Below are 20,683 nucleotides of genomic sequence, written 5' to 3' on the forward strand. Positions count from 1 at the left end.
TGCTTATGATAATCTATCGCTCTACGATTGGCCAAAATTTGCCATCATTACCATACATAATTAGCAAGCTACATGTATCTGTCCCTCTTATGACCCCTTATTGTTCATCTATTTGCCCCCTCCTCCTTGCTTATTTTGCAAACTAAGTGGTTAGCTATCTACAGGACGCAGGCACAGAAAGGTTCATTGTCTCCAGGTTTGGAGTTTGACTACATTTCCTCTTGAAGGAACTTCCTGACTACCAATAGCTGACCCTGCATTTTGTCCTTCTTCTTTCTCCCATGTGTACGTGACAAATTTGCCCCCTGGCAGTTAAGTAGAATAATTTTATATCAATATCTTACCTACCTTTGCTGCAGGTAGCCATCCTGCAGCAAAAAAACTTCAGGACCAGACTCCAAAGAGAAACTGCTGAACTTCAGTTCATTTGCAAATTTGATACCATCAGCTCAGGATTAAACTAAGACTGTGAATGGCTAGCCAACTACAAAAGCAGTTTCTCCTCCCTTGGTGTTCACACCTCAACTGCTAGAAGAAGGCCTCATCCTCCCTGGCTGAACTAACCTCGTTATCTCTAGACTGATTCTTGCCTGCATATTTATACCTGCCTCTGGAAATTTCCACCACATGCGTCTGACGAAGTGGGTATTCAACCACGAAAGCTTATGCTCCAATACGTCTGTTAGTCTATAAGTTGCAACAGGACTCCTTGTCACTATTTAATGGAGAATGAGGGTGAGAAATGGGTTCACCTTAGGAAAGAAACCAGGCTTGGATGCCTTGAGTGAGTAGTAATATCTCTACAAACTCAACATGCCCAAAAGAGCCATCAGTTCTTTAGGATGCTATCGAGAGGGTGAGTTTGAAGGATGCACCATGAAATGTTCAGAAAGATAAAATATTTTCTTAGTTAAAAAGAAAGCTTGCAACAGCAGTAGGTCATGTAGAGGTTTTTTAATAAATACAATGAGAAATCAATAAGGACTCCATTACTGGGTAAATATGTACTTAGGCAGATGTCTTTAAAAGCTCTACTGGGACAAGGTTTACTTGCAAAAATGTCCATAATGCAGCCTTGTTCTTAATGGATCTGATACGGTTCAGAATAGCACTCCAGTTGCTGTGCACAAGCACTATGAACCCACATTGAAAGCTTTATTTTTTTAAATCAGAATATAAAATCATCATATACATTCTCTCTCCCTCAAAAATGTAGACTACAAAATGTCAGTTTAAAAGAGATGCAGTTTTCCTACACACTCACAAGAGCACTGTAAAATCTTAACCATTCTTGCATTCCTGGTTTAAAAAAAAAAAGACATTGTAGTAAAGCTTTACATGCATAGGGAAAGAATTTATTTTGCTGAGCTTTTTTATTTCTAGCTCCAGGCTAGGGATGTGAGGCTCTTATACAAAGACCCTCCCCTCCAAAACGTACAAAAAATGACACGTTTAAAGCTTTACCTCTAGAACTGCACACACCCTTCCATTAGCTAACTGCATTAGGAAATGTGTAAGGTGAGCAAAACACTCCGGAGTAGCATTCATCTGACCCTAAAAACCAGGAAAATGTTAGAAAGAAATAGAAGCCTTGGTCAACAAAGCTGGTAACATAACTGCTATAGTGGATCACCCATGGTCCATGTAGCCCAATATCCTGGTTCCAGCACCATATATTTCAGACAAATGTGCAACATGTGGAAAAATCTGTACCTCCCTCCACCAACCCATAAATGTTTCAGCCTAAGCCCTAAAAGTTCAAGATTAGTTTAAGGCCTGAAACATGAGGTTTTATGCTTGGTCAAAGTGAAATCTACCTATCAATAGCTGGACAATTATGACATTTAAAATATAAATATACTTTAAAAATAAAATTATAGATGAGAGAAGGTGCAAAATCCTGTATAATTGCTTACCTCAGGGTCACCAATTCCTGAATCATATCCAGAAGAGACCAGAATAAGTTCTGGAACAAACTACAATAAAACAAAGATCTATTATATGGCATTTTTGCAATCCCTGGGCCCAGTCCTGTCAACTGAACTACACACATGAATAAAGAATTTTCCTGAGTAAAGGCTGCATGCCTTAGCCTTTGTATTGTTTTCATTAGAGCCTTTTATATTGAATATGTAAAAATAAAAATCTCATTCATGTCAATATTTCACTATTCAGACATCAGTCATTCAGACCACTCCTTTCAGTAGAAACAATGGACTGACTGCTTTTCAAATGCACACAGCATTCCTATACCTACAGATATTTATAAAAACACCACTTTAAAAGGTTTTTTTTAATTATTTTTATTCAAAAATCAGAACAAAAACATTACCTCAAAAGCAACTGGAAGCAACACATGGAAAAATGCAGCTAGATAATCGGAATTCCCCATTCCAACCTGCAAAACCAATACATGAGATATGAAGCAGCTCTTTTTTCTGAGAAAGTAATGTGTTTATTTTCTAGGGGCCAGATCCACAAAAGGTTTTAGGTGCTGTGATCCTAAGTATGCCTGTATACTATTGTAATAATCTTTGTACAAAATATGCCTTGTGAGGTATCATTTGAAAATTAATAACTCATTGACCATTTATATTCTTGTGTAATATATGTATGCGGTATATATTAAGAGTTATGGATATATGGTGGAATGATGACTAAAGTGTGTTGAAATCAGGTATGGCGGTGGAGCTGGTAAATATGAATGACTTACACAAAGCGATGTGTATTTGATTCTCTGACCAGCCCAGTATTCTGTTAAAGACAATGACGGTCAACTTTTAAACATTAGGTAACAAAGCTATTAAACTAACAAGTGGGGGGGAGGGGAAGCATGGAGCTTCCTTCACCACCAGATTCCATTTTGCTTTCCTCACAGCTTGAATAAACTTTACTTTGAGGGGTACCCTCAGAAGAATCCGTTTCAAAGGTTTACTGGTCATAAGCACAGGGTGGCGAACCTCAAGTGATAAGCAACTGAATCAACTGATTTTTATAATACTGTAGTATTGTATACAGTGTACAGAGGTCTTTTCTGGAAGCTAATGACACACTGGTGATTAATATAATTGTGAAAGGTATTTATCAACACTATATGAGGAAATATGGATACTTAAATGATATTATGCTTTAAACTCTGTGGCCAAACAAGGTGAAACAGGTTCCCTTCCAGACAGGATAGAATGCAACTATTTACCTGTCTCCTGTAAATTAAGCATGGTGGAATCAAAAAATGGAAGCCCATTTACATGCAAGGGGGTGGGAAGCTCACAGGAAGGGAACAACAGCATGAGATCATCCCGCCTCTTGAAGCAAAGTTATTGAACTTTGGAAGATAGAAGCGATCTTTGGCATCCATCACTAGATAGACACAAGGGAACAGAGTTCTTGCAAGCTGAGAAAGAGGGGTTTGTCAACCAAGGAGAGGTTGAAGTCTCTGGTAATTGAATGTAGGTGAGAAACCACCTTGAACAAAGCTTGTACAACAACTCCTTGCTTAACGTTGTAGTTATGTTCCTGAAAAATGCTACTTTAAGCAAAACAATGTTAAGTGAATCCTATTTCCCCATAAGAATTAATGTAAATGGGGATGGGGGTTAGGTTCCAGGGAAATGTTTTTCGCCAGACAAAAGACTATACACACACACACAGAGTATACATTTTAGACAATTTAATACTGTACACAGCAATGATGATTGTGAAATTTGGTTGAGGTGGTGAAGTCAGAGGGTGGAATATTTCCCAGGGAATGCCCTACTGCTAAATGATGAACTAGCACTCGGCTGAGCCCTCAAGGGTTAACACATTGTTGTTAATGTAGCCTTACACTCTACAGGGCAGCACAAATGGAGGGAGGGACGGACAGAGTGTGTGTGTGTGTGTGTGTGTGTGTCTGTGTGTGTGTGTCTGTGTGTGTGTGTGTGATGCATTGCCCTTTTAAGTACTCTGACCCCACTCTAAGAACACTGCCTTTTCCAGTAGATCAGCAAGTTGAGACAACAGCTACTGCCAGCAAGCTCCCTCCGTCCTGAGCCCTGTAATGACCCCCCCCCCCTGCTCTGTGGAGATGGCCCGATGGGGTAAAGGAGCGGGGGGGGACAAGAGTGGGAGGGGGAGAGGGACACCCTGACATTAGCACCCCTCCCCCCCAGCAAGCAGGAGGCTCCCGGGAGCAGCTCCAAGGCAGAGGGCAGGAGCAGCATACGGCAGTGGGGGGAGGGACAGCTGAACTGCCCAGCAATTGATAGCCTGCTGGGCGGCTGCCGCACAGGGAACTTAGGGGAGCAGGGAGCTGATAGGGGGGCTGCCGGTCCACCCTGGTTCCAAGCTCCCACCAGCTAGCTCCAACAGGCTGCTCTTCCTGCAAGCAGTGGACAAAGCAGGCGGCTGCCAAACAACGTTATAAGGGAGCATTGCGCAACTTTAAACGAGCATGTTCTCTAATTGATCAGCAACATAACAACGAAACAACATTAACTGGGACGACTTTAAGTGAGGAGTTACTTTACCTTGCTAGACTGGGTTTTAGACTGTTAGATGTGTGTTTTTCACTTTTATTTGCTTGTAGCTCTTTCTAAGTATATTCCTTTTACTTGGCATCACTTAACTGATGTCTTGTCATTAATTAATTTTTTTTTTTTTTTTTACTATAAACCAACTCAGTGCTGTGTTTAAAGGGAAAGCTGCATTTATTCAAATTAAGTTAATAAGCTGTAATGTGCTTGTGTGTCTTTAGAGAAACAAATGAACCTTATTATTTCTCTGCACTGTCCAGGTGAGGACTGGACACTGCAGAGCACATGGCTTTGAGAAAATTTGGGATTGGGAGTGTGTTGGGGTCACCTTGCTGGTTGTAACCAAGGCTGGTGGAAGACAGAGTGGGGCTATAGACAGGCTGCTGGGGTCAGAGCTGCTGAACTAGGACTGTCTAGTACACAGACACTTCAGGGTGTGACCTGTATGTTTGTAGGTTGTGAACATCCCAGGCTGGGAGCTACAACAGCAAAGCATTCAGGGTTGCAGGGCAAATGATGACAACTGCTCACTGGTCTGGATTGCATCCTGAACCCCATGACAGGTGCCTATGTCCCAGTTTTAGGCACCACTGCAATCCGCAAAACCCCGCCTGGCTGCCACCTAACCCCACAGGTACCTAAATTCACTCAGTACCTAAACTTTTGCTGTAAAAGTCCCTTAGGCAGGTAAGTTTCTGCCTCTGAGCATGCACATTGCTGCCTAAGACAGGCATCTGGATGCCTATCTCATGGCTAAGCTCCAACCTGATCCTCAAACCAGGAGAAGACAGACAGAGGTATGCCTCTTACTTTAATCCAGCAGGCAAGCTCAGAGCATGCCTAACACTAACAAAAAAGGCAGTGAGGATGATAACCTTTAGCCCAGTGGTTCGAGCACTCACCTGGGATGTGGGAAACCCTGGTTCAATTCCTTCCTTTACCATCTTGTGCGGAGTGAGACAGGCCATAAGAAATAGTTTAGGCACCTAAGTCACCTGACTCCAGGCAAAGGGTTTCCACAAGCAGAGACAGGTGCCTCTCTGCAGGCTGGACTTAGGTGCCTAACTCTATAAGAGCGGAGGGACTTAGGACATCCCGCTCTTGTCAGCATCTCCCATTGCCCCGCCTACAGTGCTGGCTTTTATGGATCCCATTCTCAGGTGCCTATCTCTCCCCAAGTATTGTACAGAGGGCCTAGCATCCTAACTCAGGCTTTGTGGTTTTTAAGGTGCCTAAAAGTTAGGCATTGCAATGTTGAGCACTGTAATGCTTAAGTCCCTTTGTGGCTCCAGGTCTCAGTTCCTTCAAGATTTTAGGAAAAGCCAGGTGCACCTGTTAAACAGGAGGAACAGAATACAAAGCTGGAGCCTTAGCTTTTAAGGCCCCAGTACAGCCATCCATCCCTATTCGGCAAAGTATGTAAGCATTCAACTTCAATGGGTCTTAAGCATGTGCTTAAGTTCTTTGCTGAAGAGGGATGGATTTCATCATGTGCTCAAATGCTTTGCTGTACTGGGGCCTAACTAAATAACATACAGATAAAGGAAGGGGAATGTGTGAATTGGTGAAAGATTGTTTAAATCATCACACTGGAAGTCATTTTCTCAGAAGAGATTCCATTCGCCGGAACATGTGACCTCTGCCAAGTAATCAAGTCAATGCATTTCTCATCAAAAGTATTACTTCTAAAATTGCTAAGACATTGCCCTGAATGCATGACAGACAAAGCTATTGAATGTGCACTGTTATGCTGTCAAGCAACATTTACCTTATTCCAAGGTACATTTAAATTGAATCCCTTTCCTTTTCCCTGACCAACAGCATCATAATCAGATTCTCTGAGCAAGGGCCAGAATTGCTGATGTTCATAGCGATGCCAGGAGTAATAGAGAACACTGAAAGAAAGAAGAAACAAACCCAACTGAAACAAAAGTTATGAAGGATCTTTTCACATCTGACCCCCTCTGGCTCATTTCACAGAAAGCATGAAAATAGGCCTTAAGTAGCAAACATTCCCCATCTTTCTCTCCACTAATATCGCTGAACAAACTGGCACTCATTTACTTGAAAAGCTCTGTATAGTCTAGCACAACAGTCAAATTCAGCTAGGGCACTTTTGCTGTAAGTTTCTGGCAAAAGTGCTAGACTGCTCTAGGGCCAAAGAAAGGGAATTTTCGAAAGAGGGGTCTTGCTGATGGGCTCAGAGTTTGTAGCTTTTAGAAAACAGGTGCGGAGAGAGCTTTCTATCAGCAAACAAAGGTAGCCACAGGGCTCATGTTGTGTCAATTTTTCTAGAGTAGAGTTACAAATTACTTTTAATTAGGTTTAAAGGTTTGTTTCGGTTTGTTTGACAAATGAGAATAAATAAATACAATTTCCGAGAGAATGAAGTACCTAGAAGAATGAGAGGCATTTTGTAGGAATTTCTATTTTCAAAATAAGAAGGGTTTTATTCTACAGAGAGGCAACCAAAAATAAACCAATTTGACATGCAAAAGAAAATTACAAACCTGGGATCCTCTTCAAATACATATTGAATTCCTTGTCCATGGTGCACATCCCAGTCAACAATGAGAATTCTGCATGAATCAAAAGGAAATATTCACTAGAACCACCACAGCAACCCAAGCCAAGAGGATAGAAAGTAACAGACAGAGGAGAAGATTGTTAAAGGCACTTAGGTGCCGAAAGCCTATGGACTTTCAGTGGAAGTTAGGCACCTAACTGCCATTTGTGCCTTTGAAAACCTACCCCAGAGACAAATATACACTAACCTCTGAAGACCATATCTTCTTTTGGCATATTGAGCTGCAATAGCAACATTATTGAACACACAGAATCCATTGGCTGCATTTCGCTGGCTGTGATGACCTGGAGGCCTGAAACAAAGCTTGACATGGTTACTCACTATGAATGAACTTTGGTTGAAAGTAATGTAACCCCTGCTTGGTTGGAGTGGCACCCTGTCCCGCTCTAGTGGTGGCTACGCCAGCAAGAGATTGATGAGCCTGCTACAGCCATGGCTAAGAGACATATCTTTTAGCTCAGGCAGTAGAGGCTCATATATTTAGCTCAAGAGGTCCCATGGTTTATCCCTGCTGCCGGTACCTCTGTGAGGGTCAGAACTCTTAAGTGCTTCATTACCTTACTAATGCCATTCCATTGCGCACTTTTCCTGATATCACAGAGTCCACCAGTTGCAAAGTTGCTCCTACTGCTAGCTTAGCACAGCGGTAAGTATTCTAAGAAAAGAAATCTCATTATTATCATCAGCCACCCACCAGCTGGTTTAAACTAAACATAACTGACATTTTTTGCATCACTATAACAAGTTATTTGAAGTGTTCCCTCCCCAGTGAAGTTGGATGTAACTGAGAACAGAATTTGACAATGGAAATTCAAGTATGACTTTTACTAGAAATATTTGTGTATATCATGCACTGTTCTGAAGCATGAGCAATACACAGGCAAAAATGGGAAGAATTATGGGAGGAAAGTGTTGGCCTTAACTCTCAGTCGCCTTGTTTTTATTAGTTTAAAATAAAATCCAGAACTACACTTCAATCGGGTGGTGTGGTTAGAGAGCAGAAGCTGTGGAGCTGTTATGTTTGTCAGTTAAAATTACTAGACTGATACTTGTAAGTACCTCGTGAAAAAAACTACTAGTATATTTAAACAAACAAAAAATGTTGGCTATTTTAATTCCAGCTAAAAAAAATGGATTTCTAACACAACAGTAGAAACACTTATATAAATCACAACAGGGAAATGGCCATGCCCACATACCGGATGAAAGTAAACAGCATCATAATTTTCTGAGACTCTTCGGAGTTCTTCTTCATTCATTGTCTGGGTGCTCTTTACAACTTCCAAGTATTCTGAACTTTAATAAAAAAAAAGAGATAGCAGGTTAACGGAGCTCAGATATGCCTGAAAAATCTCTACTAATGTGAAAAGAAAACAAGACTTGCTCAAGGACACCCAGCAGGCCAATGGCAGAGCTAGGAATAGAACCCAGGTCTCTTGAGTCCCAATCCATTATGGTATCCCTTAGGAAGTGTAAGAACTTTACATGTCTTTTGAGGGAGGCAGGTGGCAGAGTGGCTCACCATGTTGGCATCTGACCTCTTTTGGGCCTGATTTTCTACATGCCTGTGCACCAATCCAGATTCAGATCACAAGTAAAATTGAGCTTGGTGGTTTCATCCTAATGTACAATCAACATTTGCCCATACTGAAAAACCACTGCACAACATGGCACAATTAAGTCTGGGCCAGGGCTACAGCCAGGGCCTTCTGAATTCAGGAATCCCATCTCTGGGGCACCCTCTCTGAGTATGTATGCCACAGTCCCTCTGGGCCCAGGGCCTTCTGCAGAATTAAATACAATGCCTTTCTATTTGATTCAATTTATCTTGGATAATTTCCCCTCCTTTTCTCCTCAACATCTCTTCCTATTTGATTTATACAAATCCCCATTTTTCCTGTGTTCATTTTTTCTGGCAAAGTTGGACCAGTTTTGTTTAAAGATTACTTTTAAAGTTTTACATGTACAGAGCCTCAGTTGTACGCAGTTAGCGCTGTATACAATTGGCAATCTCTGCTCAAAAGAAGCCCAGAATAGGAAAAGCAAGAAAATTGTTGGACAGGATTCAGGTGCATTACAGACTTGTGCAGGGAAGTTTGTTCAGCACCTGCCCCCACTACACCTAGATCTAGCCAGTCTATCATTTTAGGCCTGATCCATTCCCCACTGATATTAGCGGGAATCCTTCAATTGATTTCAATGAGATTTGGGTCAGGACCTTTCATAGCAGCAAAATATATGAACAGTTTTTGTAAAGATCAAATAGGATCCAGGTGATTAAATTAACATTATACTTGATATCACACCTGTGAACCAACATAATTTCTTCTTCGGTTCCTTCCCTGACAGGTACATGGATACATCTTTCCACAAGATGATAATGTTTAAGTTGCTCATAGGAGGATAACAATCTTTCCGGCACTTCAATATCACACTCAGGGCTACAAATAAACAATAATTATCTTGTTACAATACAATATCAACAAGGTTTATTATAAATCCTCTTCAGGGATGCTTAGGCTTAAATATTTCATTGTGAGAAGATTCCTTTTTCTTGTAGGGGTGAATGATAGAAAAAAGATATTTGAAAACTTTCCAGTTTGTGGAATTGGGGAGGTGTGGGAACAACAAACATTTTTTGGTTATAAAAATGCAAGAGTAAAAAGGAATTTTATGTGGCTCTTTAAAAACATCAGGAGTGTAACCAACAAAGAACGAAGCCAAAAAAAAAACTCAATAAAAAAATAGAGCTAGAGACCCAAAATAAAGAAGGCAGGAGTACTCAAATGAAAAGAGTATCAGAGATAAATAATGCTCAAGGCCAGCAAAGAAAAAGGGATTTACAGCAGGATTCTACTTTGATCAAAAGCAATAAAATCAAAATACTCTCTGGGTCCCAAGAGAAGGCAGCTCACAAAATGGAAATCAGGGCCACCCATCAGCTCTTGTATACAGCATTTCTAAAAACGCTCTAATAACGGATTGTTGATAAAAAATGCAGCAAATCTGCAGCTGACTTACTCATCCCAAAGTAGTTTGTAACTTGTCATTTCATCATCGTAAATCAAAGCTGTTCCTGAAGCCATTGCTAAACAAAACAAAACAGACATCCCAAGATATATTTGTGCATATTCAGGCAGAAAATTGCCCTGCAATTGTCTGAATACGCAGCAACATTGTTGCCATTAAAGCACTAGACTCTTTGTTATCCAAACTGTAACATTGCAATACATACCTATCTGTCAGGTCCGAATGTATGTTTGTGAAATATTGGGTAATCCTCAGATTGTAATGGCTATGGTATAAATAATAACACTTTGGTTTCACCAGTTATAATAATTTATCACGTTAACCTTTATAAGGTTTACTTTTAGAAGATGGGTTTTATGGACATAAAAAGAAATTAATTTTAAAAACGGATATAAAATGACAAAAGGAAATTCAAATGCAAAACAATAAACTGGTGTCATCAAAGGCAAGGACCAGAGATCAGTCAGTGGGATGTTAATATGTAACCTAGAACTGCCCATATCAGCTCAGCTTTCCACTTCAGTCTCGTATCAGTTTATTTTAGAACGTCTAAATTACACGGGGTTTCCCTATTATTTAAATAGATCGCGTGTTTGCAGCAGGACCAACTGCAAAATCAAATCATCCAGTCACCCCCACCCTCCACCAGTAAAAATAATCCGAAGAGCGAGTTGTCTGAACACGGGATGCTAGTGAAGCTCCAGCGCTCTCACACCATAACCCGAGGTCAGTGGCACCCCACAAAAGGCCGTGAGACCGCTTGGCTCAGGCGTGCAAACACATAAAAAGAAGTTGGGGGAGAGGGTATGAGAATGCACCTGTCCTGCAGGCAGGCAGGCAGGCAACCACCACGGGGGGGGGGGCGCATAGAAGAACGTTGCAAGTTGCGGGAAGAGGAGGCCACGCACTCCTCGTTCTCTTCCCGGGCTGGGCCTGGGCTTTAGGGGTGGGGCTGGTAAAGGGCTTCAGGTTACCGCCCCTCGGGGGAAGGCGGGGTGGGTGCAAAGGAGAAGGGGGGGTGGGTTACTGTATCTTTGCTCTGAGCTGGGGCCTTGCGTCCCCTACCTGGGCTGTCTTTGTACCGCTGCTGCGGCGTGGACCCTTTGTCTTCTCTTCCTGTTTCCTTTGTCAGCCCATGAATCCGGAGTGAAACCCGCCCCCAACCAGCTCCACCTCCCTCATTCATCCTTCCCATTGAAGTGGCTCACGTGACCGATCTCTGAGGGAGGAGTTACATGGTAGGGCGTGTGTGTGTGCGAGAGAGAGAGCGCGAACTAGGGATGGCAGAGCACTGTGTGTGCGAGGGACTAGTGGGGCTGGGCACTCTGTGTGTGAGGGAGAGGGCAGTGTGTGTGTGTTGGGGCGGGGTGGCAGGACACTGTGTTTGTGTGAGGGGCAGGAGTGGCAGTTCACTGGGACGGCGGGGGCACAGGCAGGGCACTCTGTGTATGTGTTGGGGCAGGGATGGCAGTGCACTCTGTGTGTGTGTGTGTGTGTGTGTGTGAGGGGCAGGGGTGGCAGGGCACTGGGGGGGAGGAGGCACCAGCAGGGCACTCTGTGTATGTGTTGGGGCAGGAGTGGCAGTGCACTCTGTGTATGTGTGTGAGGGGCAGGACACTGAGTGTGTGTGTGAGGGGCAGGACACTGAGTGTGTGTGTGAGGGGCAGGGGTGGCAGGGCACTGTGGGGGAGGGGGCACTGGCAGGGCACTCTTGTATGTGTTGGGGCAGGGGTGGCAGTGCACTCTGTGTGTGTGTGTGAGGGGCAGGACACTGTGTGTGTGAGGGGCAAGGGTGGCAGGGCACTGGGGGGGAGGAGGCACCAGCAGGGCACTCTATGTATGTGTTGGGGCAGGGGTGGCAGGACACTGTGTGTATGTGTGAGGGGCAGGGCAGTGTGTGTGTGAACCTCACTGAGGAAACTTAAAGGGCCTGGTTTTCATTACACTAAGGCCACTTTACACCTCTCTCATGTGTAAAGAGGTTTTATGGTGGGTAAATATGTAAGTTATATCCATTCTGAGGCCCCTTTACACTACCAGAGCTGTGTAAATAAACTTAGGCCTGATCTACACCTGAAACCTAGCTATGTCGCTCAGAGACAGTCCGCTGATCTAAACCCCAGTATAGACACTGGTAAGTCAATAGAAGTATTCTTGCTTGGACCTAGCTACCCCCTCTCAAGGTAAAATCCCTTCCATAGCTGTAGCAAGTGTCTACGCTACAGCACTACAGTGGCACAGTTGCCACGCTGCAGCTGTGCCGCTGTAGCGTAAACATATCATTAGTGCAAACTGGTATCAGCCCCTTTGTCAGGAATTGTTTTGAATGTGTTTTCTGGGCCAGTCTTTGTTACACTCCCAGACAGGGACGGTTTAAAACAGGAGTATTTTATTAAACTTTTGCCATAATCCAACAAAACCCTTCAACCTAAACCCTGACTAAATCCCCCAATATAAAGGTAAATAAAACTAAACTAAGGAAATAACCCATTTTATTTTTTATAAAGAACCACGAATCTAATTCCCTGTGGATCATACTCAAAATGTACCTTTTAGTATGATCAAAACCAGGTTAGTGATGTTGCTGACTATTCTGAGAGCTATTGTGCTTCTAAAATGGGTCACCAACTGCTGGGTGTGACTGTTACATTGAACAGAGCCTTTTTATGTGACCTTTATGGGGGAGTTGGTACTTGTATAAGCACTGACAGAGTTCTTTAAATATTTACCATTGTATCACCAGAGATTGACAAACAAGCCACAGGACAGAATGACCTGAGCTTTTGAACGACATGCTTTTTTAACCAGTTGCTTCATTATACAACACAGCTTCCAAGTTTCAGCTTCTGGATATTTCTCAATCTGTATTAGTTTTCCAGTCCATAATATCAAACTATGGGCTAGCTCTGGTTCAGATGCATGTATATAAGAACATAAGAATGACCATACTGGGTCAGACCGAAGGTCCATCTAGCCAAGTATCCTGTCTTCTGGCAGTGGCCATGCCAGGTGCCCCAAAGGGAATGAACAGAACAGGTAATCATCAAGTGATCCATTCCCTGTTGCCCATTCCCAGCTTCTGGCACAAAGAGGCTAGGGATACCATCCCTGCCCATCCTGGCTAATAGCCACTGATGGACCTACCCTCCATGAATTTATCTCATTCTTTTTTGAACCCTGTTATAGTCTTGGCCTTCACAACATCCTCTGGCAAATGATTTACATTTAATTAATGTCAATGGGAATTGTGGACACCTACCTAAGGATGGGATTTTTCCCAGTAACAATACTACTCAATTCATAACAAGAGTTCCACAATATATACAGAAACTTCTATGCCATATGGATTTTAATTACTAGAAAAGATTCATATTGGGGCCTATCTGCACTACTTGAATAAACATGCTTGTACACAACTCTCTGTTATGAATAGGGGATACTGTTATAACAGTTTAAATACAACTTTTTTTTTGCCAGTATGGATGGGCAAACAGCTCTAAAAATATTTTATTAAAGTTAATGTTTGAAATCAAATTTACACAAGAGGGAAGGTACTGTACATCTGGGGTCGGGCTTGGGTTATGGGGGATTGCGAGTATCGGTTACAAGGTTCACGAGGTACATACATATCACATAACCAGCATAGATCCAGATTGGGGTGTGGGAGTTTTTAAAGCATCAGTGGATAGGTGGGCTCGGGTATGCCACCCATGGAATATATTAAGAGTCCAAGTCGATATTGGTGTAGAGAATAAGTACATGGGTGGGGTGCGTCCCTCGGTTCGTCAGGGAAGGAAGTGGGTTATTTATTAAGATCTGATTCAGTCCCGTATTTTCTTGTCCTCACTGGTAAGAAGAAGCCATGTTGTTACTATTGGCCTTAGGCAAAGAGTGGGACTCCATAGTGCTGGGAATTGAACAACATGGGACAGAAGATAGTCCCTGCCCCAGAGAGCTTACAGTCCCCAATGAGCTCTGCAAGGGTAGACTCAATCAAAGAGTTTATTAAAGGATTGGGGTCTAACTAAGGACAATATGTGACAGGTGAATATAGGACATAATGGTGGGAGGAGAGAAGCCAGGGATAACAATGATAGGAACACAAGGTTGTATATATTCGCTAAGTGTAAGCTAGATTTTTAATTTTTTGTATGTAAGTGAACAAGAGGGAGATTAATGAATCACTAAAAAACTATTTGCTTAGTTTTAATAAGGATGCCCTGGAGCATGGTAGAGAATCATGTGCTAGCAGATGTAGTTGGGACCTTAGACAGGACCTTGCTTTAAAATTCCAGATTCTTTTTTAAACTTTTTAAATATACAAACACAAGAGGTAGCATATTACTGGTGTAGCTGATAATTTATCCAGTAGCTATTACATGTTTTTGTGCTGATTATACATATTTATGAAATTAGTTCTTATCTGTTTAAAATTAAGCTGAGCCCCATCCATCACTACTGTTTTTTAAGATTAGCTCAGGCATACTGCAACTGATGATGCGAATTACAATCATTTGGCCAGTATAATGTTTTACATTTTTTGACTATTAGCAGTGCCTTTTGCAGTTGTCTTAGTCCTGTGTAATTCCCAGAGACAGCTGGCAGAGTACCTGTGTTGATTTTTTTAAAGTAACAAATGTTTTATTTTAATTAATAAAATGAAAACAGACTAGATACATTCAGTAGAGTTCTGATTCGGATTCCAGTAGGAGTGTACACTTTCAAAATGATCACACACGATAAAGAAATTACTTTTTCAAAAACTGTACTCGTCTTATGCTTTAAAATATTAATACTATGGTATTGTAAGTGCTACCCATTATAAAATAAAACTAGCCATCCAACCATGTTCTTCTGAGGCTGAGGCCCTTTGGCCCTGAGACACTCAAACTGATGTCTATTTGACAGAAAAGGAAACCATTTTATCCATATAGAAATGTCCAGTAGAGGGCCACCTTCTTTTAAAACACTCCATCAATGTAAGAAATTAAGTAGATTATTAGTGCAGATCTAGGCCAAATTTTATCAAAGCAGGTGCCTAAAATTCGGCACCTAAAATCACAGTTAGGCATGTAAAAGTCAATACTGAGATATTACAGTGATGAGCAATACAGAAAACTTAAGAAACTGTAGACAGACAGATTTTCAGAGGTGCTGAGCACCTCAAACAGCATTAGAAGCATTCATTGTTATGATTTGCATAAGAAAGTGTTTTATGACAGTGTTATACATTTTATGCAAGATTTTTCACAACAATCTGAGGATACACATTTATACATGCTGGGCCAAAGTGGCTGGACCATTTACCACACAGAACTTATGTCCACTTACACCCAGGTTGAATTCAACCTATTATAACATATTTAAAAAAAATTACAGTAAGATTTTACATTGCATTTATAATACATTTCTATTTACAAGATTGCATTGGTATGAGGAGTGTAGTCACCTTTTACATGTACCAGGAACCACAAGATAAATATTTATAAACATTTATGGTGTTTCCACTTCCGTGTGGCCAAAGTCAGCTGAGAGTCCCTCCTCTGCCAGCGGTAAATTTGGTTTACTAAAACGATACCCTCCTCAATATTCCCCACAATGAGATACACCATGGGGCGGTAGGTTTGGGTCATCCTCTGAGTACAATTTTCATTCATAAGCAACCACTGTTGTATCATATTCCGAGTATCATAAGGCAAGAGCAAACCCTGGTTGATGAATTCCACCTGGCATTCAATATTATACTCCTGATCACCAGAAACTGTTCTCTTTTTGGACAGCTTTACCTTCACCGCTGGGGGGAAAAAACACATAAGTTGCTTTAACTATTTAAATGTAGCAAGGAATACTGCCTAATGAGCAGTGGAGGGATCCATAGTGTATTCTACAGTATAAGTATTAGGCCATACCGTTGTTTTGGGTCATTGCCATTGATTATGGCAGTATTTTTTTAAAGAGGGACATAAATAAGAGAAGTTTTTCAGTGAATCACACAATCAGGAAAATGTAAGCTCACAAAGATCACTGTCATATATCTTTAGTGACACTGCATGTGTCCAACTACTAGGGTGACCAGATGTTCCAGCACACTGGTATTCCAGCTTTGTAGGGCAGCCCAGTATCCCAGATGGTCTTATTGAAATTGTGACTTTGTCCATTTTTCAGCAGAATCAACCAGCAAAATATCTGGCTACTGCTGCCTGCTCTTTGCTCCACCTTCTTTAGTTCTTCCCTTTCTCAATAAAGCTTCCCATCCAGCTTTCCCCACATCCAACTGCATTATTGCATTTCCACACACGCTTCTCCTAAGGCCTGATCCAAAGTCAACTGAAGTCAATACAAGTCTTAGCATTGACTTCTGTGGGTTCTGGAAGAGGCTTCTAGCTGTAATCTCAAAGTATTGTCAGTGGAACCCCAATGAGGCAGCAGCCAGAACTTTCAACCCTCATCAGGTAAGATTTTTTTTAATGTTACTGTTTACTGAATCTTGCTTTGTGTGGTTAACAGGAATAATGCACATGTACACACTCAGTAAGGAACTTTCCTCTTAATGTCAAACAGCCAAGTGCCTCAGCTTTCTTTTGGTTTTAACTGCCAAAAAAAGCCACTTCACTCCTTTGCCACAGATGTTATCCATAAAGTACACTGCAGTAAAGTACAGCAAACTAGATTAGAATAAAAAATCCACTTGGTTATAAAATAGACAATAAGGCAACCTCATCATTCAAAAGAAATCAGCATGGGACCTATTTGTGTATGGTTTATAGGAGAAAAAATTCCAGAAAATATTCATTTGGGGTTAAATCCTGACACACACCCTGAAATCGGTGACCAAACTCTCATTGACTTTAGTGGGATCAGGATTTAGCACTTGATGTCCCCTCACAAACTACCAATTATATTAGAGATAGTTTTTGAATACATCTGAAGTGACAAAGTATGTCCACTATTCAGGAATCAAAATAATAGTGTCTTTAATCATACATATACTAACAAGAACTTACCAAAGTTGTTGGCACAGAAAACATCTAGTACTCTTTTCTGTGTAAAGAATTCCTCCACTGCTGGGCAGGTCTGGCATATAGGCTTTGGCAATTCTGGTAAGAAATATTAAAGTCTCGTTATGTTTTGTCCTTTGTATGAATTTAGTGCCAATGAAAAGTGCTAGAGTGACAGGCCTGAAGAGTGATGTTCAGGGCCGGCTTCAGGCTGATTCCCCCAATTCCCCTGAATCAGGCCCCGCGCCTAAGAGGGCCCCACGCCCTAAAGAAGAGCGCCTAACTTTTTAATTTTTACTCACCCGGCGGCGGTCCGGGTCTTCAGCGGCACTTCGGTGGCGGGTCCTTCAGTCGCTCCGGGTCTTTAGTGGCATTTCGGCGGCGGGTCCTTCAGTGCCGCGGAAGACCCAGAGCGAGTGAAGGACCCGCCGCCGCCGGGTAGTCAAGTCGGGCCCCACACTTCCTAAAGCCGGCCCTGGTGATGTTCTCCACTTAATCACAGAACAGGTGTGACATAGGCAAGCTTCCAGACAGTACTCTGAAAATGGGTCCCCTTCTATGGATGAAAAGGGGTTTCATTTTCCATGCCCTTTCAGTCCTTGCTAAGAGTGACAAGGGTATCAATTTGTACCATTTATGGTATGTGTATTGGAGCAAATCTATTGGTGATGCTATGCTAAATTCATTAGAAGGAAGATCTTGTGGTTAAGGCATTGGACTAGGGCTCAGGAAATGGTATTGGTTCTGCCACAGGCTTCCTGTCTGAGCTTGGGCAAGTCACTTATGGCCAGATTCCCAAAGGTGACTTTAAGAGGAGCTGCTGGGTGCTAAAATCTGGGCATTCATCTCTCTGTGCCTCAGTTTCCCAGAACTAAAATGGGAATCCTTCCCTACCTCACAGAGCTGTTGTGAGGACAAATTTATTGTGTATATGAAGTACTCAAATACATGGTGATGAGGGCCATAGACACGCCTATCAGTAAATAAATAAAATACATTGACCTCTATTGATACAGTGTTGATTATGCTGCATATATGCATGATTGTATTAGCCTTCCTCCTGCCTTCTGACCATCCTTCCTTGACTTCAGTGGAGTTATACTGATTATACCAATTAAAATCTGGCCCAGTTTACACTGAAGGTGTTCAGCACTTCACAGGATCGTGTGCAAAATGGATCTGCATGCATGCACAAACTGAATAAATGTGCACCCATGGAAATAACTATTTACAAGAGACTGTTTTCGAAATGTGTCCCTCAAGTTGTATTTGATTGATTCTGTACACTTGATTTTAAAAGAGCTCACAGCCACTCCCACCCATCTACTCCATCTACCTTTATGAATATGTTTGTATTCTTTGCTAAGAGATGCCAGACACATGTCCTCATCAGCAGGGAAACGATCACAGTCCAAACTGTCAGGCCAAGACAGTCCATGGCAGAGGAGCAGAGGAGCACAGCTGTCACGAACAGCGACACACATACTCCTACAAGGATGGATGAAGCTGTGAAAAAATAAAAATCAGGTCCAATCAGCTAAATTTATTGGAAGTCAGTGACAATAGTGATTATTCCTACAGTAAATTCTGTACAGAGTTGTGCAAGTCTTTCTTACATGTCAGTGTTTAACATCCTCAGTCTTCATCAATGATGCAATTCTACACAGACAGAGGGTGCTGCTGAAGGTTCTGTATCTGGGCCTTGGGCTGGCTTTTAGAATTCATGCATTGTTTAAAGAAAAATGCCTGTATGTCATTTTTGATAGGCATTCAATAAGGGCCTACTTCTATGTCCAATAAGTGATTTCAGCAGTAGCTGGATTGGACCCTAAATTATTAAAATGAATAACACAGCAATCAAACAAAATAAAACCCAACATTGTTTGATCACAGCTCTCTTTTTTTTTTTTTTTAACATCTTGACCAACGTTTAAGTAGAACACTTGTGTGGAATTTTTTCCTGGAACAGGCAGGCAAAAGAAAAGTTAATAAATAATGCTTCAGCAAAAGAGAAACAATTTGGCTGAGAATTATCTTCATTTTAAGATTAACAACATGCATTCAGATTGATATCTATTCAGGTACACAAGGCAGGATTTTAGAACATGACATGGTACTTACGTATCTAAACAGACTGGCGCAAACAGAGAGCACAAGAATGTCCTTGCATGAGGGTGGCAGCCAGTTTCCACAAAGTGGTGCCATTCAGCAGATTTTGGAATAACCTCTGCCATACTTGTGTGTCCCATCAGGTTGGGAAGCCTCATTTCAGAATAACCAATGCTGTGGCACATGCCCATCTCCATAGGTATTGCTACACACTTAGTGGATAATCCAATGTCAAAACCCATTGTCAATCTTAGGAAGCTACTCAGAGCAAAGAGCATCTGTGCTGCAGGAAACATCTTTGCGTGACTCCTGAGTTGCTAAATATGGAGTTGTCAAGTCCCTCGCCAGTGTTCAGACACACAAGCCTTGTGGTTTATATACAAGCTCACTGCCCCATTCGTTTATCAACAGCTTATCAAAACACTCAAGACAAGACCTGGGCTTATTGCCCATTCAAGTGATTGTTGTGATAACCAGGGAGGTGGAGACAATGACTTTCCTTAAATGCAAAAATTTACATATGGGATTTCATGAGTCTGAAAATGTCAGTGCTGCAGCATGCTATGTGGCATATTAAATTGTGACACATGGTAGTTTTGTTATGTGCATGCTAAATCAAATTAAGCAAGCCCCTAGAAAAGTACTTGACAGACAGGCTGTCTCCTGGGGTTGGTGTGTCTCTTTTGTTGTCAGACATTGCTGATTTGGCAGAAAAAAACAGCCCAGTTTACTTATCAAGTGAAAATGTTTTGCTTTTGATAATTGCCCCATGTCTCTTGCACTGTTTTACAAATTCAAGAGGCACTTTCTTTATGTGACCAAGAACTACAAAGGAGACAGCTTTCTGTTTGTAAAAGAATATTCTGTCTGGAAACTTCTCTTAAGTCCCAATCCCATGAAGTGTAAAGTGCACCACAACTACTGTTGATTTCAATAGGAGTCAGAGAACTGAGCGCTTATGGAATTTACTGTTGTGACGAACTGGGACTGTTCTTACTGTGGTCTGTGAGTGCTGACAGGGGAGTGTGGCCGGGATGGTCTCCATTGGGGGATGGGAGAATGACTGAAGGGAAATACCTGAGCCTGTAACATGAGAACCCAGGAGGGGGCTGGGGCGAGGTGACACCTTTGCCCGGGAAACTGAACAAAGGCTGTGGGAGGGGTCGCTGAAGGCAGACTCTGGGAAGCTGGCTGGTGAGGTGGCTGGAGGCAGGGAGGGCTCTGACCTCCGGAGGGGGCCTGGGGTGCCCGAGGACCCCAAGATGGACCTAACTGAGGGGTATCCTGTTGTCTGTGCCTGCAAGACCTGTCTCAGACTGTATTCCCGTCGTCTAAATAAACCTTCTGCTTTACTGGCTGGCTGAGAGTCATGGTGAATCGCAGGGAGCCGGGGGTGCAGGGCCCTGAGTCCCCCCATACTCCGTGACAACTGGTGGCAGCGGTGG

At 42.2% G+C, this 20,683-nt stretch overlaps 2 protein-coding genes across 2 annotated transcripts in view; both read right to left on the minus strand.

Annotated features, from left to right (window-relative positions):
* Positions 1-11,326, minus strand: part of HDAC10 (histone deacetylase 10) — a 30,560-nt gene extending 19,234 nt beyond the window's left edge. The window contains exons 1-11 of the mRNA XM_065420601.1: positions 11,197-11,326; positions 10,123-10,189; positions 9,408-9,542; positions 8,301-8,397; positions 7,659-7,756; positions 7,289-7,393; positions 7,025-7,093; positions 6,283-6,409; positions 2,333-2,398; positions 1,917-1,976; positions 1,465-1,554 (exon numbers count right to left, since the gene is read on the minus strand). Coding sequence (XP_065276673.1) covers positions 1,465-1,554; positions 1,917-1,976; positions 2,333-2,398; positions 6,283-6,409; positions 7,025-7,093; positions 7,289-7,393; positions 7,659-7,756; positions 8,301-8,397; positions 9,408-9,542; positions 10,123-10,189; positions 11,197-11,326 — 1,044 coding nt within the window. The remainder of the gene's footprint in view (positions 1-1,464; positions 1,555-1,916; positions 1,977-2,332; positions 2,399-6,282; positions 6,410-7,024; positions 7,094-7,288; positions 7,394-7,658; positions 7,757-8,300; positions 8,398-9,407; positions 9,543-10,122; positions 10,190-11,196) is intronic.
* A 4,288-nt stretch (positions 11,327-15,614) lies between these two features.
* Positions 15,615-19,534, minus strand: LOC135895672 (secreted frizzled-related protein 2-like). The gene is made up of 4 exons (XM_065423813.1): positions 19,251-19,534; positions 18,466-18,635; positions 17,136-17,228; positions 15,615-15,925 (listed from the first exon to the last, which is right to left on the minus strand). The coding sequence occupies exons 1-4, from the start codon at positions 19,532-19,534 to the stop codon at positions 15,615-15,617; spliced, it is 858 nt and encodes a 285-aa protein (XP_065279885.1).
* Positions 19,535-20,683: the final 1,149 nt, after the last annotated feature.

The sequence above is a fragment of the Emys orbicularis genome, chromosome 1 (genome assembly GCF_028017835.1).
Source record: "Emys orbicularis isolate rEmyOrb1 chromosome 1, rEmyOrb1.hap1, whole genome shotgun sequence".
Taxonomy (NCBI): Eukaryota; Metazoa; Chordata; order Testudines; family Emydidae; genus Emys; species Emys orbicularis.

What these genes read in the sequence shown, in the direction of transcription:
- LOC135895672 (XM_065423813.1), bottom strand. Translation starts at nt 19,534, where the DNA reads ATGTTTCCTGCAGCACAGATGCTCTTTGCTCTGAGTAGCTTCCTAAGA. An exon ending in GCGCCAGTCTGTTTAGATAC is followed by an intron (nt 18,636 to 19,250) that starts GTAAGTACCATG and finishes ATTTTTTCACAG; the next exon opens with CTTCATCCATCCTTGTAGGA. An exon ending in ATACAAACATATTCATAAAG is followed by an intron (nt 17,229 to 18,465) that starts GTAGATGGAGTA and finishes ATTTCTTACCAG; the next exon opens with AATTGCCAAAGCCTATATGC.